Source organism: Archocentrus centrarchus, chromosome 9, assembly GCF_007364275.1.
Source record: "Archocentrus centrarchus isolate MPI-CPG fArcCen1 chromosome 9, fArcCen1, whole genome shotgun sequence".
Taxonomy (NCBI): Eukaryota; Metazoa; Chordata; class Actinopteri; order Cichliformes; family Cichlidae; genus Archocentrus; species Archocentrus centrarchus.
Window position 1 is genome coordinate 8,530,527 of NC_044354.1, and position 26,104 is coordinate 8,556,630.

Sequence of the window (26,104 nt, forward strand, 5' to 3'; positions counted from 1 at the left end):
GCGTAGGTGTGTGTTTCTCAATGTATGCTCATCCTTGCATGGGCATGCCCTATTCTAAACTGTTTACACTGAGGTGAATGCTGGCAGACAACATTGTGGTTATAGAGTTTATTCTTTCCCACTGCCCTTGACCAGTCTCTTAACACAGAGAGCAGAAAGATAAGAGAGGATTTACACACAATACTGAAGCCATTAGCGTCTGGCTTTTCTCCCCCTCTTTCGCTCTCTCTGGGGTTTGTTTAGTGTTATCAGATCCACTGGGATGTGTGGATGGCAGATTGAATGTCCACAGCCATGGAAAAGGCCAAAGATGTCTAACCTCCCATTCACACACTGCTATCCTCATCAACAGAGGGCCCTTTGTCCCACAGCAGTCAACGAGATGGACAGTACAAGATAATTGCATTTGGACAATAACTGTCTCCTCTGTTTGTTTGAATGCATACAGTCTCTTTGGGATGAAATGCTAGATGAGTGTGGCTGTGCAGGAGGGAGGAGGAGTGAGTGATTCTGTTTGTTTGGCTTTGTGTGTCTCTGAATTTCTCTATCTGTATGCATGTATGAATGAATGGGCTCGATAAAAGATTTTTTGGAGCAACATCCAATAGTGAGCTGTCATCGTCTATCTCATAGGTTGAATGGTGACTGGCAGGGACTAGACAGTGAAGTCATAACTTGACTGATAAGATTCTTCAGGAGCTGCTACTGGACCCCCAGTCCAGCAGGAAAGACAGCAGCAGGGAAGCCAAATGGATGTGACTGACTGAGAGTGGAGCTGAATGGCAGCATCTGAACTAGTAGCTCCCATAGATGCTCGCTCATTTCCTCCTATGATGTCATTTCTGTTTGATCCAGGTGCGATCTGGTGAAAGAGATGGGAACATGCGAATGTTGCCAAATGCATGCACGTGTGTTTGGTAGTGTTCCTAATTCAATATATTGAGGTATTTTCAGGGTTATATATAAACTATGAAACTGAACTATACACATTATGTTAGGCTGACCATACTGTATGTTTATGCATAGATGACTGGAAGCCTGGAGTTTGTTTAATTGATAGCATCTTTGTTTGGAGCATCTTCCATGTTCTTAGTGACTCTGACAAAAATATCTACTTAGGCTGAAATTGTTTGTATATTGTCAAAGTTCAGGGCTATAAAATGAGCACTGTTTAACTGTTAATAGGTATATAAGTCAGCATACTTAAAATTGAGTGTTATGGAGTAATCAGATCTAGGGGTATAGAGTGAATTATCAGGTACTGGTCTCAACCTGGAGTGTCTAAAGAAGGGAAAAGAAAATGTAGGTGTGACAGGCTTCCAGAATCCAAGGCAATGCATGATTAGCTCCCCTGTGTGTTTTTTGGGCAGCAGATGGCAATCTATTAGCTTGTCAGGAGTTCCATAGGCAGAAAAAAGCTTGGGCAGTATTGGACATTGCTTCTCTACACATCTTTTTGTCTCCTTAGTCCAGTTTTAGTTTTTTTTGGTAACAGTAGAAAGGTCCGTTTCACCAAATGCTATCTCCACAATGGCTCTTAACGCCCTCATCTGCATTTTTTTTCCACACCTGAAAGTGATGACATAGGTTGTGGAGGTGCTGCTCATGCACCTCACAGAGCTCAGGATATTGCGATGACCCTCAAAACAACTTAATCACTTTATCATTTCTCAGTAAAAGCCAGTCAGTATTTTATGAGAAGTAAAGAAAAGAGGAAACATGACCTTCTATTACTTCTAATGGCTGAAGCATGGTTGTGTGTTGGGCCACGGATATCTTTATAGGTCACTGTTTACGTGTTGTAGCTGCTTACTGTCTGAAGGGGGCAATGTCACAAACAACTGGTCTAAGGCTACTCTTGCATGTTCCGTTGTAGGTCCTTCAACCAGCAGCAGAAAAGAGCAGAGTTATAACATACAAAGAGCTGAAGCAAAACTAAGTGTTAAAAAAACAGAAAGATGCCCACTGCTAGGGCTGCATAAAACGATTATTTTAGTAATCGAGTATTCTATCGATTATTCCAGCGATTAATCGAGTAATCGGATAAGAAATACTTTTTTTATTAACAGTTTATCTGCATATTTTAACTTCCGTAATGCAGTTTCTCGCCATGTGAACAAACAGCGGTGAATGGAGCAGCTACAAAGTTCTCTTTTCTTCACCTTAACACTTGCTGATCAGGTGCTTGATGAAGGACCTCCAGCTGTTTCACAGATTTAATGGTGGTTACTAAAAGAAAAAGCTGCTGTTTTGGACGCTGGAAAAACGTTTCCTTTTTCACTACTTGAGCTCACCGTCACAACTTCGCCTCTTTGCGCTTGCGCAGTTAAAACCGCTGCCTGCTATGAGTGTTTTGAAAAACTAGTGGCTGCGGGAGCCATGGCGCATGTGTGAGTAATGGTGTAATGCTTTGTATTCACAAGCATTCTCGAAAATACGTTTCTACTGCAGGTCTATATTTAGTCACTAATAAGGGATTAAAGTATAAAAAATATTTTGAAGGAGCCCCTCGGTCCTGGGGGGCGGGCCTTCCGGTACCGAACCATCGCTAGTGCTAATGGCCCGCGCTCGCTAGCAAACCAGTTCTGGTAACTACAGCTAAAGACAAAAATAGCAGCTGAAATTCTCAGCGAGCACAACACACACAGACACACAGAGAGCAGTGGAGGCGTGGAAATGCATGTCAGCGACAGTTGCCACCCGTCCCGTAAAGTACGGAACACGGCATGTTACGGAGCCGTATTCCACGGAGTCCCGTAACATACGGGGTTCTGTATTTTACGAGACAGGTGGCAACTCTAGTGATGATCCACTCTGTGTTAAATGAAATCCATCGCAGCGACGGAGAGCTTTTTAGAATGTGTGCTTGTGTATACGTGAGTGATTCACACTCCAGTCCAGTAGGTGGCGGTAATGCAGTTCTATGTTGGTTTGCCAGCCCCCAATAAACCCACAAAAAAACGTCAGCACTAATGCTGCTAATGCTAGTGAGGAGCGCCGCTTACACCGAGACAGCTGAGCGCTGCAGAGTTTAAACGAAGCATCGACACAGTAAATTTGTGTCGATAAATTTTTAGAATCGATTTAATCGAGTTAATCGATGAATCGTTGCAGCCCTACCCACTGCAGCCTCTGTCTGTGCTTTTCATGCCATTTTTTGAGGCTCTTTGATGGTTTTTCACAAACTCCACTGTCACTGCCTTTCCTGTTCCAGTCCACTTTTCAACCAGTCAGCACTGGACCGACACACAGTGTCATCAGCTTCGAGCACATTTGCGCAGGTTGCACACCCCTCTGCAGAGGCAAATATCTATGTGAACAGACCCAAACACATTACTGTAAAATAGCCTTAATGTGCATATAGTACTGTATATACATTAATATGTCTAGTTTCTTGAATCTTTAAGTCCTTAGCCTATCCTAGCTGCCACTGGGCAAGAGATGGGATAAACCCTGGACAGGCCTCCAGTCCAGCAGGTCTAACACTAAGATAAAGATAACCATGCATGCTAAAACATACATTTTAGTCAACTGTACTACAGACAGTACCATGCCACAACAAGCATGTATCTATACATATTGCATATACTATAATGCCTAATCTTCCTCGATTAGGAACTCTTATCCTTGAACTGTTTTTAATCAAGGAGAAGCTGCATTTTAGTCTGTCAATAAGTTGTTTAGCAAAAAACATGCCTTTTTTTTTTTCCTTTATAATTTTAAGATATCCATTCAGATAAATGCTTATTTGCTTATTAGTGGCCTAATTGTTTGTGGTTGTTTGCCTAATTTTAAATTAGTCTTTCAGCCTTGGTTTTAACATTCATCTGTGGGTGGACTATAATTACTGGATTTATTCCATCCACCTCTGACACCAAATCACACTCTAGTCCTTCCACATCAGGCCAGCTGTGTAGTCTAATATTTAATATATGACATTTTGTCTTAGATATAATTAACATAGACAGCTATTCAGTACGGCTGCCTAATTTACTTGCTAAGTAATAATGGGGAAGGGTGAGGTGGATTGTTTTGGTTTTGTAATGAATAGAGTGGTAAGGGGAAGGACGCCAGCCAATGCTGTCAATTATCACTGTTCTGTATGAGCCGCGCTTGACAGAGAAGTATCGCAGCCGGCGTCTGGATCACTTTCTCACCTGCTCCGCCTTTCCTTCCTCAGGCTTTCTCCTATTCATTCATTCTCCAGAGGCTGCGCTGAGTCTCATTGTGCCTCCGTCTCTTGGCCTTCCCTCTTTTCTTTAAGACATTCACTGACCCACAATGAATCTCTTTTTATTTTTGGCTGCAACTTTTAGTTACATTGTTAGTATATAAATATGTTTCTTTTATTCTTTATTTTTCTTCTCCTCTCCTCTTCCTCTTCCTGTCCTCTCCTTTCCCATCCTATCTTATTCTCTTCAGAGGGTGTAGTGGGGTTGACAGGCAGTGAGCTCACAGTTGTAACCTCCCTGCCACCATGCCAGGCGAGGCGCCACTTGAGGGTTTGGCTGCAGATTGAATAGCTCCCAGAGATGTCATATCCAGACAGCCTCCCTGAATTACATTTCCTGGTCTTCCCTGCCTGGCTGCCTGCATACCTCCACCAATCAAATCGCCCCGGAGTTGCCATGTGGCCGCCCGCTCGGTTCTCCCCGTATTCTGTTTCTTTTCCTCTTTTTCTCGCTTTACCTCCCCACCAACTCCCCCACTTACCATCTCTGGGGTATGGCCCTCACAGAAATTATTCCTTCACCACTTGTCGGGCAATTCAGGCACTTTGAGGCAGAACAGCAGATGGGCGATCTGATTGGCTGTCAGCTTATGTTTATTTCCTTGTTGTCAGGGTGTCAGATGAGATAAAACATTGTTCTGCTGCATTTGTCATGTTCTCTCTGAGGGGTTGATAAGAAATGAGAAAAGTTTAGGTTATAGGACATGTGGTTGAACAGATTGGCCCACGGCTGTCAGAGGTGTCCCATTGTATAATTTTAAAAATAGATTTTTTTTTTTAGTTTGCTGTTTGTTTTGACCATTAATCTTCTTTACACATATACATTTTAACTTTGCTCTGTCAGTGTTCAGGAATTTTAATGATCCTGAATTTTAAATTATTATATGTTTCTGCAGAATGTGATTATTACTCCTGTCATTGCAGGCATTAGATCACTCAAACAAACTTTGCATTAAAAGAAAAATTGGCAAAGAAAGCATTTTGCTTTTTATATGTCCATGTAGGAGTCGAGTTAAAAAATATAATAATCTTAGCATGTGTTTGGCTCAAGCCAGTGATCCTCATTGTGGGTTTTTTTTTTTTTTTTTTGTTACTGTGTGTGACCTGAGAGTGGGTTATGTGAGCTAAGAAGGAGCACAGTGGGGTTTTACTACTTGCAAAGTAGAGTTCTGGCTCTTGGTTTCCTTTGATAAATTGATTAATGAGGAACAGCCTCAACTGTATGGGTTACACACCCCACATACATGCATGACTTGTGCATGTAAATTAAAAAATAAAATACTTAAAACATCCAGTGCCAACATCCAATTGCACTCTCTGGAATTGGATAAGGTTTGCCTTTGTAATCTAACAAACAGGTGGTGGATTAGGCATTCATATCCACACTACTGGCACACATAAACACAGACGCACACACCTTAGGTGGTGGAGCGAGCTTCCATGCTGTGTGGATTTGTATCTAAGCCGAGACATAAAAGTGAACTGGCAGAATAGGAGGTGTGCCTCTCCAGCCCTCCAGTCTGCCGATTTGGGTTGAGTCTGTATACATGTGTATTTGCACATGGTTGCATAAGAAAATAATGTATTGAAGGAAGCAATTTTTGCTTTGTAGTGTGCGTCTTTGTGCGCAAAGTTCAGATTTTTTTTTTTTTTTCTCAGATCAACCCCTCTGGCTTTTGGCAGAGTCTTTTCTCCATCTGTCCTTGAATGTTAGCTGGATACTCGTAGGTGCTGAAAAGATTTTGGATTACGGAGGGTATTATTGCAGGTTGAAATATGTTAGTCTTTATGCAGATGCATTATCACCCTGCACAATTAGGATTGTCTGAATTTGCTCTGGATGACATCACAACTTATGGTGGAGGTGGTGAATGAATCATGTTTTTTTTTTTTTTTTTTTATACCTACTGAGGTTAAGAGACTGGTGCACAGCCACTTGCTCTTGCACATATTTCCATTCACACACATGTGCTTAAACATAAAATAACTTCCAAATCTACATGCAGACATGTCATGTGTGCAAACTTTATGTATCAGTATGTATGCTGATTCTTACATGGGCATGCAAACCTGCTTACATGTCATTGCAGTGCTTGTTATGGTTGTTTATGAAGGTGGAAATTAACATTCTCTGTGGTTGTGTCTCTCATAGGAGGGGTGATATGGACTGTAAATCTTCTTGATCTGAGTACAATGGCTTCGTCTTGCAGTGATTGTGATACCACATCACTGGGTCTGCATCCTTACAAACTCACACACAGTTGGTGTACAAAACCCCAGCTGCATAGCTCCCTGTGTTGCCTGTCTCCAGCCCATGCTGAGTGTGTAATGAGCGGAGCTTGAGTAAGATTAAGGGAGATATTGTATGGGGTTGGAGGATTGGTTTCACTTTGAGCCTCAATGTTGTGGTGGAGTGCACTCCAGCGCTTCTGCTGGCTGACTGAATGACCATCAGGATCCCCACTGCTAGTCTCCTGTCATTTGTCATAGCATTTTACTCAACACTGCTAATGTGTTTTGAGGCAAACACACACCACCCATCAGGGGGTGTCTTTTCTTTGGAAATATGAACTCTGTTGTAAACTCTAGAAGTACACTGGGGTGATGCCCATGAAAGGATGAGTGACAGTGCTAAAGAAAAAAAAAAATGCCAAGGATAGAAGAATGCTTTTTTGGGAGGAGAGAGGAAGGTTGTAGATATGTGACAGGGTTTGCTTGTTCCCCGTGAAGACAAAGAAGAGAGTAGAGGGGAAGGGATTGTGAGAAGAAAATGATTTTATGAACAGGAGATAATCAAAGAAAGTACACAGGGATTGGGGGTGGGGGTGTAGAACGATTGCACAGAGAGAAAAGGGGACTAAACTGTAACAAAAAAGTTGAAAGACGGGAGAAAAAGATGGGATGAAAAGCAACGGATCCGAGACAAAACACTGACAGAGCGAGATGGAGAGGACGACAGAGTGGGCCAAGCACTGCTATCATCTGGAATCTATAGAGAATAAATGGGCAGCATGAAGAGGCTATAATCGCATCCATCAACAACACTGTCTATTATAGCCTGTTCTTCTTATTCTACTTTGTCTTCCTCCCTCTGTCTCTCTAAACCACCAGGTCCGGTCAATTCTCCGGCACACTAAAAAGAAAGATCTTTGTAAGGATGAACACTGTAATATCAATAGTTATGGGAAGAAAAGAGATCAAAGACTCTGCATCTGGCTCCTAATCCTCTTAGGCTACATCCTCGTGTCATCCCTCATGTTTTCATGTGACTGTAAACTTTACTTACATGATTAGAAAGGCAAAGATGGATACAAACAAAACAAGAGGCATAAACAAGAGTGATTAACTTCTGTGTTTGGTATTCTAAAGCAGGGGGACAGAGTCAGGCTTTATGTACTGACTTAGGTCTCATAATGTGAAGGAAATTATTATAAATAACTGTTGATGGTGAAGAGCCCTGTCAAAATACTGGTCCACATGCTCCCATATGACTGTAATGCCAGAGCATGTTATTCAGACTATTATTATACTCATCAAATCATTCAGTGATCGCTCATGCGCTGTGGGTGAAGGCATTGGCATCGTGGAAGGTGCAGCTCCCATCAGATAAAGACGAATTGGAACAACTTTCTGCTTATTTACAGCGCTACTTTGCTTAGTAGCCCAAACCATGCCAACAAAATGCCCCCTACATAACAGAACCACAGGATTCTCTCACTTAAGGGTGCAAGGGTTCAGGTATTTGTCACCCACCTGTAACTACTCTGTCCCTGTGCACTCAGAAGTTATTTTTGAAAAAAGGATGCTGCCCAGTGCAGCTAAGAGTCAAACAGGTTCTCTTTTGACATTTCCAGTAATCCAGCAAGAAAGGAAAATGTGGAGAAGCTACAAATTTTCTTCTGGGCCTATACTAGGATCTAATTAGGGGGAAAGCAATAAACATAAATAATACACAGAATTAAAATGTATAAAACAGCTTGACACAAACTGCTTTATTAATCAAATGATCTTATACGATATAGCTTATATAATTACAGTATGGCTCTCATCCCATCAGCTACTAATAATCCAGTGAGAGTGTTACCTGATCAAGACCAGTTCAACAAATTCACTTTGCTATCAGGCTAATATGATTATATTTTTTTATGCTCATGCTAAACATGGTGGATTTGGGCATGAGGAGAAAGAGATGGGGTTTGGTGATCAAGAGCTGTTGCATCAGTCTGATACGGCAGCCGCTTCAAGGGGGATAAACCCCACTCTCTCTCCCTCAGTTCGTCCGCCTTCCCTCATAGTTGTCTAGTTCTTCCCTTCTCCTATACCATGAAAAACTCTTCACTTTTTCTTGGCGGGGGATCAAACAGGGCGTTCCGTTGGGAAATTCATTTAGGATTCTGGCATTTTTCAGAGGGTGTTTGGGCCAATGGGCTGGCGAGCAAAGCAACATCTGTTTTCATGAATACTTAATGGCTGTGTGTCACCAGAGTCAAACGGCTGCTCTGAGAGACGTTCCCACTGTTATTACCATCATGGATATTTAGCCACCAGTTTCTCATTAGGATGTTTCTCTCTCCTGTCCCCATGGAGGGAACAATTGGATTAGCAGCTAGTTTTTACAGTATGTGGTGGAGCCCTCTCCCTATACTACAGGTTATTTATTTTTTATGTGGGGGTTTTATTTGTAGTGTGACGTGCGTTTTATTGGTAAGGGGTGATACTTTAATATTATGATAACACCAAGGGAATGCGAGAGCAATTTGTGCTGTAAATCAAAGAGGACAATTCAGTGATATTATCCTGTAGGTGTAGGTGTTAGGGTGTAAAAATAAAGCGAGAGGAATCCTAGGACTTCCTGCCTTAGTTCTGGTTGTAGCGACTGTCAGCAAATTTGTCTGGAAACTTGCAGCGTAGGGGAAATCTAGTTAAAGACAGTGCTGCTTCTTTTGTGTTTTGTATTTCTCTTGCTCATCTCAAAGACAGCGACCTAGGTGGTGGGGTCATTGTCAGGTCAATATAAGCTGAAAAGAAATCCAGAAATCAGGTCAGAGACCAATAGTCAGGCTAGACTGCTGCCAGGCTTAGATGCAGCTTCAGGTTCATTCAGGCTGTAAAAATTTGATTATTTTTTTAATTTTCCCCCCACACTGAAATCAAAATTTGAAACCTTGAAGATACACAGATTTTATAATCACATATTCCTATTGTGTAACTTCATCTTGGCATTATTTAGAGCTTTGTTTTCCCAGCCCACCATTTTCCAGCAGCAGGTTTTTTGTGTGTGCATGTGCGTGTGTGTGTGTGTGGTATTGATGATTGTTATACTAGACATGTTGAAGTCGTTTCATGGACAAGCAGCGTCTCGTAAAATGATGAGGCACAGTGTATTGATGTGATCTGGCGTATTTGTGGTTGTAATGCGGTTGTCGTGCTCGAGCCCTCTAATGCACACTCCTCCCTTTTTGGTATTCTTCCTTTTCTGATCTCGCTCTGTTTAAGTACAGACTTCTTGTGTGTGTTCTGTGACGCACAGCCTGTCATGGCGTATTCTACTCACGTTGTTCATTGTCAGTAGAAAAATATAATGTTTTGCGAGTTTTAAGGGAAACCTACTGCACAGCCTAGGTGACAGAAGTGTGTGAATGTGTTCAAAGGATCGCAGAAGCCATTTTCACCATCGATCAGCAACCCTGTCCAGTTCAGTGTCTACTGTTTCTACTCTTCCGGAGTCTTTAGAACAGTGTGAGTCCATTGATTAGGCTTTGTCATCCTGGTGTGTGTGCTGGTAAACCAGTGATCCTAATGAAGCCGAGTCCATCCAGCCGAGCTGCAGGAACAGTGAACGCTAGCACCAAAAATGTAACAGCTCATTTGTTCTCAACAGGAGCCGGCTTATGAGGCAAATTCACCGTAATTAAAGCCATTTTGTGTAATTGAAGTATTCGTCTCTCTATCATAGTACCAAGGAAATTGTGTACTGCAATATGACTTGTTGGACCATCATACAGAATTTGTTGTTGTTAAATTCACTGGCCTTCTTGCCCCCCCCTTTCTCCTTTCCTCTTCATATCCATTAGCCTAATGAACACCCTCCAATTTCCTGCCACCGACACAAACATGGCACACAGTATTGTTCTCTTGTCTGCACGCGGACATGCGTCCAAGTGGCATGCACACACTCATGCGTGTGTTTGTCGTGTTTGTGTGTGTGTGTGTGTGTGTGTGTGCTTGATGGAGAAAACGGGCAGAAAAGAATTGGTTGATAAGCTCTCATTAAAATAGATGGCAGTAATCAAAGTGCGGAGCAATTAGCTTTGGCTGAGTTGGCAGAGGGTGTACACCGTGTGCCACTGTGTCAGGCATATTGGTAAACATCGTAATAGTTCACCTCTCTCTGCATGTGGACACGGAGCAGAAGAGTTATGATATGCAGCCCTAAGGGGCACGCTCACCTCAATTTATCAAAGTCAAACTGGCTATTTTCTTTAGAGCCTGAAACAAGATTCTGTTATTAGCTAGTACTTATTGGTTGTATTATCTCTGCGGGAGAAATCGCATTTAATCATAGCTAAATGTTATTGTGTGCTTTTGGGCAGTATTTCAAAGAAATAGGGACCGGTTTTATTGTCAGAAAAAGCAAAAAAAAGACTGTGTTCTGATTCAGAATTTTCTATTAATATTTGAGTCAGTCTGTCAAACTTTATTCCAGAGGTCCATTAAAAGAAACAAGATGTCTCACAAAACACACACACAAAAAACCCCCCCAAGGTAAAAACAAATAAAAATACACACAAGTTACCTTCCTACAAGGAGATGACTCTACCACTGTCTCCACAGTAGAGACTAATAACCTCTTTAACACCACAATGCAACTTAATGTGCCACTACAGTCGCACTAGGGAAACAGTGGTTGGAGACCATGGCACCACCAAAATGACTGCAACAGTGTGTAATGAACTTGCAGTCTCGTTGCCTCTGAAATGGTTGCTTCAAAGATGGGGACCAGGTCTGCGACCACTGGTGGTCCGTTGCCATCTTTAAAGCAACTTTGGTGCATTAAGACGGAGATAAAAATAGCCATAAGATGGAATCATTCTGCTATTTTGTGCTCAAGAAAAAAAACACCCTTGATTGAATTGATTATATTTGAAACATTGTTGATTTTTTTTTTTTTTTTAAAGTACAAGATTTTTTTTTCCACTTGCTGACAAAGAATTATCACCTAATTTTTGGCAGAAGTGGCTTACTGATAAGAAAGTTAAAAAAAAAAATTGAATAGAGGGTAATTTAAAACATAAGTTATTTTTGTGATCACAATGCTTTTTTTTAAATTTAAGTTTTGTGCTGTTATTAGTTTATTGAAATTAAAAGAACAAACACAAGCCTTATATGCCGTGGATGCCGTAATACAAATACATACAGAGCGTACTGAGAGGTTTTAACAAGTTTTCTTTTGCGCTAGCTGACTGCATGTTTCAGAAATAGTCTGTGAGAAAGCAGATGCGTCCACTACTTTTATTCCCCACAGTGACATCTATCATGGGCAGCCATCTCTGTCTTAACTGATCGTCTCACATGGGCAGAGATTCACCAACCTTCTCTCATTCAGACACACAGGCAACACACCACTGTGTCAGCTCAGACCTGAGGCTCTAAGTGTTATCACCATCTGCCACGGGGCAGTGCTCATCTTCTCCTGGGTTATTTATTGTGTTATGGCTGCAGTAGGTTGACTGCAGAGGCAGATAGGGGCATGGCATTGCTTTACAGACCCCGGTTATTCATTTACAGGTGAGTATCTCGCTTGCATGTCCTCAGGGAAACTGCTTAGGTGCAAGAGAGGAGAGGAAGGAGTAGCAGAGGCAGTGTGGAAAGATGTGAGTGATGCCAGCCCAGTTTGGTTTCTGCTGGCAACCGAAAAGCTGCTTTAAAATGCTGTTTGTGCATGTGCATCACGGAGGCCCGTCAGTGTTGGCAAGGCAACAGGCTGTCCATTTGGATGAACTTCAAGTGAATAACTGCCACTTAACCTCACAAAGTGCTTAGTTGGCTTTTTCACTCTAGTTTTTGATGGAAATATGGTCTGGTTTGTAAGTGACACTTGTTCTTGGAGATTGTTGTCCAGGAGTTTACAGTTGAATTTATTTCAAATGTCAATAAAAGTCTGATGCAGTTTTGAACTCAGTTTTATTATCAAAATTACCAAATGATTATTTGCTCAGAGCAGGACTCTGTCTCCTTGTAATTTCTACCACTTACTGTAGAACCTTTTTTTTTTTTACCCTCCTATTACAGCCAGAGAAAATGCCTCAATTTCATTTAAACAGCAGACTTCACAGAGGATGGGAGAAGACAAGGGCACAAAGGTCTTTGTGTTTCCCCTTTCCATTAGTTTGCCTGAAAAAAGGTCTTTTGGTGCTTGCTTTGCTTTCCCAGACAAACCAAAAAAATAAAAATAAAAGTACAGGTTGTACAGGAAAGCTGAGATTGATGGGCATTTATGGCTCCAGTTATGACCCCATTGGCGCATTCTTGAGCAGGCTGATGACAAGCTGCTGGAATGCCCTACCGTTTTGCAGAGTCGCTTGAAAACATGATTAACTATGGTGGAACACAATAGGAATGTGATTCTCATCAGAGCAGTGGGTATGGCAGGCTAGCCTGGGAAATCATCCAGCCCCTAATTGTTGAAGCAGACTCTGATTCAGACCGCTTGAACTTAGACACACATTACACCAAGCACACACAAATAGATACAATTGTATCAGCATATCAGGTTTGGGATCAGTGTAGATCCATTTAGGGGGAGAAAAGAAAAACAAAGGGAAAAGGGTGTCAGGAGACTTTGAGGAATTGTGCTAACAGATGATTCAGGTTAGCTGGTGTGGATGGGCTTTTAGAAGGTTTAGATGTATCAGAGACAGAGCCTGCTGGCTTTATACGCTAACCAAGTTGCGTAAACTATGCATTGGCCGTCTCTCCACTTCTGTCAAAGCAGCTGTCAGTGTTTATAAGTTTGATGAAAGAATGAAGCAGAACAATCCTACTGGTCATTCAAAATAAAACGCACTGGAGAAGAAATTGTATGCACAGCACTCAGGTAAGTTGTGCTGTTTGTACCTGCCTCTGTTCTATTCTGGTCTACTTATTCTGTTTTAAAGGAGAGGGGATTTGTGGCAATGGCAAGTGGTTTGCAGGGTCGTGGATTATATGCACTGCTCAGTAAAATTAAAGGAACACTTTGAAAAAACATCAGATCTCAATTGGGGATTGTGCTGGATATCTATACAGATATGTATAATGTGCTAGGAACAAAAAGATGCTACCTTCCTTGATGGAAATGGAAATTATCAACCTATAGATGGTTGAGTTCAAAGAAACTCCAAAAGTCAAAGTGAAAAAACGATGTGGCAGGTTAGTTCATTTTGCCAAAATTTCATTGCAGCAACTCAAAATGGTACTCAGTAGTTTGTATGGCCCCCACATGCTTGTACGCATGCCTGACAATGTTGGGGTATGCCCCTAATGAGACATAGGATGGTGTCCTGAGTGATCTCCTCCCAAAACTGGACCAGGGTATCACTGAGCCCTTGGACAGTCTGAGGGTCAGCCTGATGACATTGGCTGGACTGAAACATAATGCCCCAGAGGTGGTCTATTATATTTAGGTCAGGTGAGTGTGGGGGCCAGTCAATGGTGTCAATTCCTTCATCCTCCAAGAACTGCCTGCATACAGTACTCTTGCTGCATGAGGGCAGATATTGTTATGCACCAGGAAGAAACCCAGGACTCACTGCACCAGTGTTGGGTCTGACAGTGGGTCCAAGGATTTCATCCCGATACCTAATGGCAGTCAGGGTATATATGCCTCCCCAGACCATCACTGACCCACCAACAAACTGGTCATGCTGAGCAATGTTGCAGGCAACATAATTTAACAAGTTAACAGCATCCCAGATAAGAGCCCACATAAATGCTTTACAGAATTCAAGTAGCACACACATCACACGTAAACTGTTCAGAGAAGACTGCGTGAATCTGGACTTAATGGTCGAATTGCTGCAAAACCACTTCTACGGAAGAACAACAAGAGGAAGACAATGGGCCAAGGAACACTTGGAATGGACATTAGACCAGTGGAAATCTGTCCTTTGGGCTGATGGCTCCAAATTTGAGATTTTTGGTTCCAAACGCCATGTCTTTATAAGATGCAGAAAAGGTGAGCGGATGGTTTCAACATGTGTAGTTCCCACTATGAAGTATGGAGAAGGAAGTGTGATGGTAGGGACGTGCTTTGCTGGTGACACTGTTGGCAATGTATTTAAAATCCAAGCCACACTTAACCAGCATTGCCACCGCAGCTTTCTGCATCAACACGCCATCCCATGCGCTTAGTAGGACCATCATTTGTTTTTCAACAGGACCATGACCCCAAACACACCTCCAGGCAATGTAAGGGCTATTTGACCAAGAAAGAGGGTGATGGAGGGTTGGGTCAGATGACCTGGCCTCCACAATCACTTGATCTAAACCCAGTTGAGATGGTTTGGGATGAGCTGGACCACAGAGTGAAGGCATAGCAGCCAACAAGTGCTCAGCACCTCTGGGATCTCCTTCAAGACTGTTGGAAAATGATTTCAGGTGATTACCTCATGAAGCTGATTGAGGGAATACCATGAATGTGCAAAGCTGTAATCAGAGCAAAAGGTGCCTACTTTGAAGAATCTAAAATCTAAAACATATTTTGGTTTGTTTAACACTTTCAAGTTTACTACATGATTACTTATGTGTTCCTTTAGTCTGGAAGACTTCAGTATTAATTTACAATGTAGAAAAAAAAAGAAAAACATTGAATGTGAAGGTGTGTCCAGACTTTTGACTGGTACTGTATATATAGTGACCATTAAGTTACGTATGGGTGACGTACATTGAACGGGACGTGAAATAAATCCAAACTGAGACCGCAACATCTTATTTGCAAGGGTATGATGAATTGGGATTTATAAAAAATGTTTTTCTAAAACATATAGATATTAATAATTGCTGTATGTGTGACGATGATCATGCAAAGTTTTGTTAAGATTGGCTCACCCATTAAGGAGGAGATGGGGTACATATAGACATATATACACGATCATTCTAGTAAGATAATTTCAATGGATATTTGGCAAATGAAAAACTCAAGATTTAATACTGAATTAGCCCCTTGATGACATGTGGACAGGGGATTTAATTCTGGGATGCTAAACCGTTTGTATCGTTGCAGCAGACAAGTTGTGCTCGTTGGTACAGACTGACTCTGACTGATTACAACATGTTGGTTATCTGTCTGTGCTTATAAATTGGATGGCAAACCTTAAATTGCAAACCTTCAGCAGTCTGTTTGAGAGTGGTTGCAGTCAGTCTGAGTCAGACTGAGACAGGTTACTAAGCTGTGCAATCACTTTGCAATCAAAAGTAATCACCACAACTACTTGCAATCGGTCCCAGACAGCAAAAATGAAATGCAATCAGTTCACCAACCACTGTTTTTTCCTGATTGCAGGAGGTTTGCGATCCTTTACTCAAGTGTTTCTGAGGCAAAGTCTGCACATGTTAGAAGGTCAGCTGTTTCAAAAGTAGTGAACATTTCCTCTGATTCAATCAAATTTGGATTGCTTCATCATAAGACTGTTGCTTTTCCTCAGTATGAAGTATTTGCTTACTGAAGAGCTCTTTTGAGTTATTGGATATTTTTATATCCATTTATACTAACCCAATGAAAAAAAGTCTTAAAAGTGTTTTTTTTTTTGTTTTTTTTTTTGCACAGAGGATTTCAGAAACTCAATGCCGCACACCTCCTGCAGAAGCAGAACCCCGCTTCCTTGCACTTGTGTATGGATTTATTGGTGATATAAAGAAAATTTACAGCAAGAATAATTTTGCAAGAGCATTCTCCACAGAAGTATATACCCTGTCTTGCTTCACTCTCCTCCTCTTTGCTGCTCCGCCCTTCCATTTCATTAAGTCTGAAGACAGCCATGGAAGTCTCAAGTCTTGTCTGTCACCAGTGCTACCTCGTCCTCCTCCTCCTCCTGCTTTTTATGGCTTCAACCTCTCCCTAGACCTTCAGCTTCTTTTCTTTATACATTTGATGCTCAGTTTTTTTTTTCTTTTTCTTTTTCACACTCTTCTTTGGAAAATCTGCCATTTCTATTTCCCTGCTCCTTTTGTGAGTATAGACAGCCGTGTAATTGTGGGTTGTGTGAGGAGCGGGATGAGACGAGGGCTTGTGTTGGTCGGCACTGTGCTAGTGTACCTACCTACAGCCATTCTCCCAGCCGTCTCTTTGTTCCTGCTCCATTGTGATCGGCTAGCTAAAGAGAAACACTACACATGTTGCTTGGCTGCAAGACTGTCTGCAGTCTTTGTGATAAATATGGACCTCTGTTTCTCTCAAGTATTGTTACTATTCTTCCTCTTGCTGTCTGTCTGCTTGGGTACCTCTGGCTGTGCTGCATGAAAGAAGATTAGCGTCACCTCTGAGAGACACATGCATGCTTTTGCACAAGCGCAAATAACTCACTGTGTAATGACACACACAGACACGCACACACTCATGCACCAAGTTGTCCATCACATGCTTTATCCCTACTTTCTTCTCTTGTATCTTCTTATGGAGCTTTGCTGTAGGCCCTGTGTGTGTGTGGACATTGTTTAATAAGGTTGTTAGACCGGGTGTGTTAGAAACCCGCCTACAGTATTCTTCACAAACAAATTATCTTATTTTAAACAAATAGAAACCAGTGGAGTGTTGAATTAAAATGCTGCATACTTACAAAAATGTACTTAAATAGATTCCTAGTGAAGGATGGGACACTAATAGCAGCTTTGTGGCTAAAAAACCCCACAGTTTTCAGTTTGGATTAATTTTCAGTAACTTGATGCTACTTGGAAACTAAACAAAACAGAAATATAACAAATAACAAAAATTAGCAAACAGCATAGAGATATAAATCTTAAATAAGCATTGTGGTTATCTAATTTAGAGTATGACCATGGCAACATGCTCATAGGAGAGATTAAGTTTGATCAAACACTGAGCCAGATTAAGGGCTGATCTCTAGGCTTTGTCAGGGCTTAAACTCTGATTATACGACAAAACACACAGGCATGTGCACATATGACATACAGTCAAAGGCCACTTGTTCTTTGGCACAGTGTTGGTTGGTTGGTTGATTTTCTAAGTGCTCATCCTCTGTAGTTTTTTGTTTGTTTCTTTGGTTGTTAGCTGTGTTTTCTATCACTAGTAAAGGGTGCAAAATGACCATATAACAGGAGATGTATTTTACCAATATTTTGAGCTAGATTTTTTGAGCTGTTAATAACCTGTTTGGATGAAATTAAAGATAAACCTAGTTGAGTGATTTGGCCTTGACTTCAAAGTCCATTTTCCTACCATTTAGTACGCTACAGATATGATTTCATACCTCTTAAAATTCTGGTCTGTGTTTCTGTTTTAGTTATTAAAGTGCTTCTCGGTGAACTAAAAACCCCCACTTCCTAATACTTCATAATAATTACATTTAGTGTCTATAAATAACACTTTTAATAGGATGGGTTACGATCTTTTTATTAACTTGTTTTTTGTTTTTTTTTTTGTTTGTTTTTTTTTTTTAGAAGTCAATAGTGTTCACCCATCATGCAGTAGTGGGTAAAATTGAATTGTGTTCACATTTTTTTCAGTGAGTTATTCACTGAATGCAGCTTTGCAGTGATAGTGAGCAAGTAGGGGAAATATAGTCAGAAGCAAATTTAATTCTAGGATAAAAGTGGATATTTAAAAAAACACTAAAGGCCTCCCAGCCAGTAGTAGTTTCATCTTAATATATACTCCATAGCTCATCAAACCTTTGCGCCTTATTAACATGTACATACCCTTGAAAATATATTTGTTAATCATAAGATAAGTAAGTTATGGGGGTTTTTTTTCTCTAAAAAAAAAAAAAAATCCCAAGGAAAGTGTGATTAAGTATGAGCAATGTATTTTTTTTCCTTGATGACATAAAAAAAATCTAGCTGCATCTAGAGCTTGAAGAGAGATTATTAAATTGTGTATTTACTATTGAGAGTGTTCCACATATTGGCTCAGTAATGGGATAGTAAACTTTTTCTTCCTTTCAGGTAACAGATGTGCCGTATTCATTAGAAACAACTTTTTTAAAACTATGATTTAGCTTCCTATCCTTGAGTGTGGAGTCGAACAAAGGCTGGATTCTTTGGCAGGCAGCATTAGCTGGCTGGCAAACGCAATTATATATAAAAATATTTTAGGGTTAAGCAGAGTCCTCCAGGTCCAGTGGTACTGTATGGATTTAGTAATTCAATTTAGATAGAAAATGCGTGTCTGACTTTGCTTTTAAGAATGAAAATTTTTAACAATTCCCAGGTTTGCTGAAGACTGAACCACAGTTAGATTTTATTAAGGTTTAACTGTAAAAAATAAGACTGAGAAAAGAGTGATACTTTGTTTACCTCCAGCTGTTTGTGCCGGCATTGCAGAGACAGTAAACCGCACGCTGACCCCTGATGAGACTCGCTTGCTTTGGCCCGTTATCCCCTCGCTACTCGCGTGCGCATGCAGTACTTAGTTGTCATGGAAACTGTTTTATTGTCATTTTATTGGAAAAAATAGCCTGGAGCTATGTATTAGCTAGCTACATAATGATAACAAAATGCTTTCTCTGGACTTTTTTTTTATGATGATATTTTTAAGAGTGTCCTCCTTCCCCTGTGGTGGTGGTGGTGGTGGGGGCAAGATGCTTGAAAGGCATCATCATTTACTCCTTCTCATCTGGTGCTTTCCTCTCATTTTTCTATTTTTCAAAAATCTCATCATTTGGGGGCACACGGGTGCAGCGGTTGGCTCTGTGGCCTCACAGGAAGATAACTTCTCGGTTCGAATGTGTTGAGCCACTTAGTGATTCCAACAGATTTAAAAAGCAGATTTTAAAAGCTGATTTCCCTCTGGGTTATACTTCTAGTTTGCATGCATTTCATCACACTACAGTTTTGAGTGCTGACACAATCACTGTCTCAAATGCCGTGCTCATTAAGGTTATGGTTACAGTAAGCCAAGAATAAGAATAAGTGCACTTCCAAAACTCTTAAGGAAATTCAGATTTCTCTAATACAGAAAGAATTCTTGGGGAAACTTGGTAAGTTGTAGAAACTTTTACTCTGTATTGATACAAAGAAGAATAAATGTAACTAAAAGGGTTTGTCATAAAGTTATTCCAGTTCTGAGAACTCCCTTCCCCTAATAGTTGATTCAGGTTATCCATTTTTAGTCCTCTGTCCTAACAAAGTAGTCTTTGCTCTGTTGAAAGCTCAGCTTTCCTGTTTCTGCATAACAAGCAAAAATGAGATGGCAATTCTGGAGAAAAGCTTTGAAGCTTATAGTTGTGTCCTGTCATCACACTACAGATCAGAGAACCCAGGACTGACCCCTTGGAGCCTTTAAAAGAGAGCGATCTTATCTCAAAAATAACCTGTACCTTTACTATAGTAATGTGTAGATATGCCTGCCACACACTTAAAACTGTTAGCAGGGATTGGACATCATCATCTTTGCACTTACAGAATTCTCCCCTGGATGTCCACTCAGGACTTAAATGTCATGTGTTGTCTCCTGTATTTTATTAAAACTAGCAATATTCCCAGTATATCCAACCTAGGTTTTAGTTAGAGGCTCTTTACATTCTTCAAAAAGACTAGATCACTAATGTTAGCAGATCATTGTGGTGTTTTTGTGGGGTTTGTTGCATCTTGAAGCACTTTCCGGATGCGTAAACCATGTCTCGGCTCTCCCTTTCCGCACCTCTGCTCCGTTTTGCTTGGTCTTCTTTTCGATCCTACCTCTTGTCATTTCACCTCACTCAGGCCTTGTTAATGGCCTCTTAGTCTTTCTGCTTTTTCCTTCCCTACTTGCTTAGCTCTATCAGTCTCCCATGATGTACCCCTCCTGCTACTGTACAAAGATTTCTACTTACTGTTTCCTGCTATAGTTACTCTCCCTGCTCCCTCCCGCATTCATTGATGTCTGATCTAATTGCTTTTGCTCTAACCCTGGGGACCTGGGCACAGTGTAACAAGCTCCCAGAGGATGCACTTCGCCTCGGCCTATGTCGCCTTTGTCACAGTCCCTCAATTGCTGCTTTCTTTTTATCTGTTTCCTCACCAGCTCTTCCCAGCGCATTAATTCATTAGCAGGTCTAATACTGTAGCCCCACGACAAACACCATGATATTGTGACCCTGCGGTAACTGATTCTGGACATAGCACTATCTTGAGTCAGGAAAGGCCAATTTCAACAGGTCTTCTCTCTGCTTTGTTTTACCCTCATCGTACAGTGGGACACAGACAGAGGTGCAGAGTAGGGACTGCAAAAAGCAAGAAGGTTGGGATGAAGTAAGAGGCAGAGAGAAAAAGAGGAAAATAAACAGGTAGAGATGTGAAGTGACAGGGAAAATGACAACCTGATAACATGGAGAGACTCACAGGACCACCGCAACAAAAATTTAATAGAAAAGGCAAAATATAAAGATGCAGTCCAGTGAACTAAAGCAGAAGGGTCAGTACACATTTTAACAGCTTTGGCTCTACTCAAAAATAATAATTCCAGAAAAATGTCACACATTTTAACTATTTCTCTTTCTAGCATCTGTTTTCTCCTTGATCATTTTGGTGTCATATATCACACATCAAATTGTGCAACCTTAAATTATTCCTTCAGTCCTGTTTGCTCGATATTAACACCATGAATGAAGGGAAGCTCAAATTCTCCCAGAAACAAAGCTGAAGTTCTCTCCTCGTGCTTGCAGGGCCTTTGGTGAGATAAGCCATGCAAATAGTGAGTTAATATGAGCAGTGTATTTTTGGAATAACCTCCAGTTGCCAGTTCAGTTTTGTGTGTGAGCACAACCCACATTCTTACAGAGTGCACAGCAAAAAAAAAAAAAAAAAAAATCAAACACTCAATATTGCTTCCATGTTTCAGACTTGAAACTCACCTGCAACAACTAGCTCAATATCACGACTTTTCTCCCATCTCTCTCTTCGCACACAAGAACTGTACACTATGTACAGTATGTGTATGTGCTTCTTGTCTGCCTTGTCTCATGAATTTTCATGAAAGAACACCAGCATAAAGATCAAAACATTTTCTCCTGAAGGTTAATGGGTCAAATGCATTGATCAAAATCTACTTGTTGCACGCACTATTCTCATTAGTGGCATTTAAAGAGAATCATTTGATACAGATACTCTGATCTTCCCCATGGCACTCTCTAGTGTATGCTTTCTCTCTCTCTCTCTCTCTCTCTCTCAGTCACACCCACACACACACACACACACACACACTCTGTTGGTCCTCTGGGTTCAGACAGCGGGCTGAATGCAGATATACCTCTTTGAAGTGAGCAAGCCTACAACTAGTTGTGTGCGCGCGATAGACGCTCGCATGCACAAATCCACACATACACTCCCGCTATGTTGATGCATGCTTCTTAAATCAGATCAGGTGTTTAATTATTAATGCGTGTGTTAAAAGATGACCCTGCAGCAATGCTGCTTAACCTTTACTTTGTGTGGGTAATCGAGGGAGCGTGTTGATGTATTGCAGTGTTTTTCAGACAGGTGAAAATTCCCACTGAGGAATCGTGAAACACAATATACATGATGCAGATGCTTCTGGTGATGTTTTAAACATTTATTGTTTTTCTGTGTCTCTCTGTAGGTGTGTGGAAATCATCGCCAAGGAGGGGAGAAGTTTGAAGGAGCTCTATCTTGTGTCTTGTAAAATCACAGACCATGGTAGGATACTTTCAATCACTGTCCCTTTGTTGCAGTCAACCGCCAACATTATTATCATTTCCATTATTGCCCACATTCACCACTATGATTCAGGACTCATTTGATTTTACAGCTCTCCCCTTATGGGACTTGTAAACAGTGAAAATATTATTAAAAAGTTCCAGGCAGAAGGAAGCGGTGTTAGCTGGATCTCTTCTCCGTGGTTCATTTGTTCACGTTATAGTTAAGGATTTATCTTAACGTAAACTCTTGTTACATCTCAGGCCACTCGATGCCAGGCCGTGCGGTGGTTATTTGAAGGCTAACATTTGTGAATCCATATGTGGGCGGTACAATCTTGTGCTTTCTGGAGAAAATGTGTTTCAGAGTGCATTGTATGAAGGATGAAAAGGCCACTCTTTGCAGGAGTTTTATGCATTTACTTATGTTGGTGGATTAGAGTTGTTTGTATTGTCTGACAGGAGACATACATGGTGTTTTCATTCCCAGCATATACTCAGGCGATATGTCCCTTTTATATCCCTGTAGCATCATCTCCTCTTTTTATTTTGTTTACACTACCTTGCCTCTCCGCTTGATTCCATTCTGCCATATGTTTTCCAGAATATTTGAGTCTTTCATCAGCTACAGTACAATACACAGTTGGAGTTCATCAGTACTGAAACATCAGGAGTGCAATGCTGATTCTTTGTGTGGTACTGTTTAGTTGTGTGCTGGTGTGTTCGTGCATGTGTGCACCCTTCAAATTCCACAAATGACACTCCCAGCTGTGTAGCCAACTACTTTCCTTTGGTTTCCTGCTTTCTTCAATCTACTGTTATTTGATTTAACAGAGTCTGAAGAGCTTTTACCACTTATGTTATTTCCTATTATCTTTGCAGATCAAAATACCCACAATCCGTATTGGAACAAAAGCCAAGCTCCCCCTCTCCATAAAAATATTTGCTATGACGCATGATAGCTTGAGTTTGATTGTCGGGGAAAGTTTAATTTGACTTTAAGCTGCAATAACTCCCAGTAGCAAGGGTTTGTCTGTTTTCTTTTGCTTTTATATTATGTTAATTTGTCATTGTCTGAATAATTCATCTATTCAAATTTCCTGTTCAGAATTTCACAAAGGGACTAATGAGATAATAAACTAATGGATGTTCTGCTTGTTTGTCACATGGGGTTTTCTTATTTTTGACACTTAATGTGATTTTAGTTTACTTCTTTTTAAACTTAAGATAACAAGCAGTCTGTGTTTTTGACAATTAGGCTTTTTACCTGTTGACTTTAAGATGCTATTTCTTAAATTTTGTTTTTTTTGTTTTACAACTTGCTGTAGTCTGAATGATTAGCTTTTAGAAATTAGACCAAAGGACTGTTGAGTCATAGGAGAAACAAAGCATTTACTTGTTAGTTTCATGGTGATTTCTCTGTAGTTTATAGAGTTCAGGCTAGGTTTTCCAGTTGGTTCCTGGGTTGATTTTTGTCAAGGCCATGCAAATCCCAGTGAGACGTATGTGATACTGTGATGTAAATACCATGATTGTGAATGTATGATATGGGCTGTAGACCATTCATGTTCACTGATAGTTGCTGCAGGAGCTTTCTCTCACCTTGTGTCAAACTGGAACTTTAGTGCATGAAGCTTATCCAACACAGTTTCCAAGGAATTCAAGAGCAGCTCATTGGGCTTTGAGGGGATTTTCATGCATGACATCACTTATGTTGGATCATATGATGCACGATGGCCTAAAAACACTTTTTCAGTGCATGGTCATTATAAATGGAGAACATGTAAAACACTGACAAGTGTGACACCCTGGAGTGACTCCTTAGTTGATCCATTTTGTTCCATAAAATTTGGAAAGTCTACAACAGTAAATGATTTCAGGCTTCTCTTGTGTGTGGGACGAGGAGAAGGAGAACATGTAGCTCGAACATTCACAGGACACCATCTTGGAATGTGGGACCCAGTTGTCTAAATGCATCCAGGATGCTAAAATCTATTGGCAAGCCTTTTAATTGTATTATAAATTGGATTTTAGGCTTTCGCTGTTTGGTTTTGCACTTGGAGAGATACCGCAGTCAACAATTTATAACTCCAGCTCTTGGCTTTTTTCCTGACCCAACTGCTTCTATTACATTTGCAAGGCTGTACACTTCCCTACATCCTTCCCCTACTAAAATTTTCCCTATTCTGTGCTAAGTAGGAACAACAACCGATATGGAAAATACTTATTGTTGCAGTCACTAAGCGTCAACCTTCCATAACATCATCATGATTATGTTGTGTGTATTGCAGAGTGTAGACTTGAGTGGTTAACCTCTAACATAAGCTACCATTTGCTACCGTTTTCTGTGAGTTACAGTAACAATAATCATCTTGACCTCTCTGAACCTGAACCTGAACTGCATCTGTGAGTGTGTAAAACATTATGTGGGCGTGTGTCTACTGGTGTTTGATTAATGACTCCAAGATCACAATAGTGCATTAAACCAGGAATGTTCACAGCCGCCTGGTATATATCCCCTTCTCTCTGTGTCTCTCTCTAATCCTTTTGACCAAGATGAATTAGTGATATCTGATCTTCTTCCTTCACTAATGACCCCTCTGGCCCTCTTTGGCTGCTGATAGGGTCTGTGTGTTTTTATGTTTGTGTGTACATTTATGTCTTTCCAAGATAGAGATGCCTGTTCTTGGAGCTCTGTACTCTAACACAATGATTGGTGGATTTCCTGCTTCAGTCTCTGAAAAATTAAATCACAGAAATGAGATTTTACATCTGCCAAGCTGGCCCCTGTTTTTTTTTTTTTTCCCGCCCATCTCTCCGCTAATTATTTTTATTAATGGCTTCTGTGAGTGCATTTGAGATGTCCACAAGCCTCTTACGTTTGAGCGTTTGTTTTTTTTCCTCCCAGCTTTTGCTTCCTGTGTGTTTTATAGGAGCTTTGAAAACAGATATAAAGGGAGACAAAAAGACAGGTTTAGATGACTGAAATGAAAAGCTGTCAATATGTAATTTTACTCCCAGTGCAGATGGTTTTAGAGATTATTTAGTGAGGAAGAGGAAGTAAATAGAAAAAAGTGAGGATAGAGCATTTTGGGGTAATGATCTTACTGAAAGCCCGGTTAGTGCCATGGGAAGGAAAAAAAAAATAACTTCCAAGACTTTTGGATCATTCATCAAACAACATCAAACTAATTAGCCTAAATAACATTTTGGTTGCAATCAAAGGAATATAGAGGCTTGTTAAACACCTGGATTGTGTGATAAACGTATTTCATAAGGTTTGTGCTTTTCAGCAACTAACACCCACAACTTATGATTGATGATAAATAATGGGCACATTGAAAGATTTTATTAAACATCCTAAAGCTTTCTCTCCACATTTCCTGTGTCTTGCGTTACAAGTGGTTTTCTGCGTGTCTTAGTGCGCATGGCCTTTTCTGTCTTTTCAGATGTTTTTCCTTTTTCTCGTGTTACTTTTAAAGTGATTAATGCAAAACAGAAAGCTATAATCCTAAGCCAATATGAAGAATTTAACAATATGATCCAGGCTAAAAGCTACACAATTGTTGCAGCCAAAGGAGAGGAAAAAAAAAAAAAAGAGGAAAGCTGGCAAAAAAAAGTTTATTACATGACTTTTATTAAATTACCGTGTTGATATTCTTATTCTTATTCTAATATTAGCCTTTTTCTTTCAGCTGTAACACTGCCAGTGTTAAATGATCTTAGGAGCCAGTAAAGAGCAAATGAAAAACATATTTCAAACCTGTAGGGAGGATTTGGAAATCTTATATAAGGCCATTTAGCTTGCAAGGCTTTTTACAGTTGTATGGTTATTTCACTGTATAGAGGCCGTTGAAATCTCTTACTGCCAATAGAAAAGAGAATCTGTATTTCTCATTGATGCTCATCAATGAAAGCGAAAGGGTTTAGACAGTGCCTGAAAACTAACGACCCTGTCAATGTCCCTGCACCAAGCTCCATGCCCCCCCCCAAGATTCTTACTGTACGTTTATACGTGTTGCTC

The 26,104-nt window shown here is 40.6% G+C and overlaps 1 protein-coding gene across 1 annotated transcript in view; it reads left to right on the forward strand.

The window, feature by feature from the left end:
- The window catches only part of fbxl17 (F-box and leucine-rich repeat protein 17), a 240,512-nt gene that overhangs the window by 148,209 nt on the left and 66,199 nt on the right, over nucleotides 1-26,104 (forward strand). Inside the window, exon 9 of the mRNA XM_030738451.1 lies at nucleotides 22,005-22,081. Coding sequence (XP_030594311.1) covers nucleotides 22,005-22,081 — 77 coding nt within the window. The remainder of the gene's footprint in view (nucleotides 1-22,004; nucleotides 22,082-26,104) is intronic.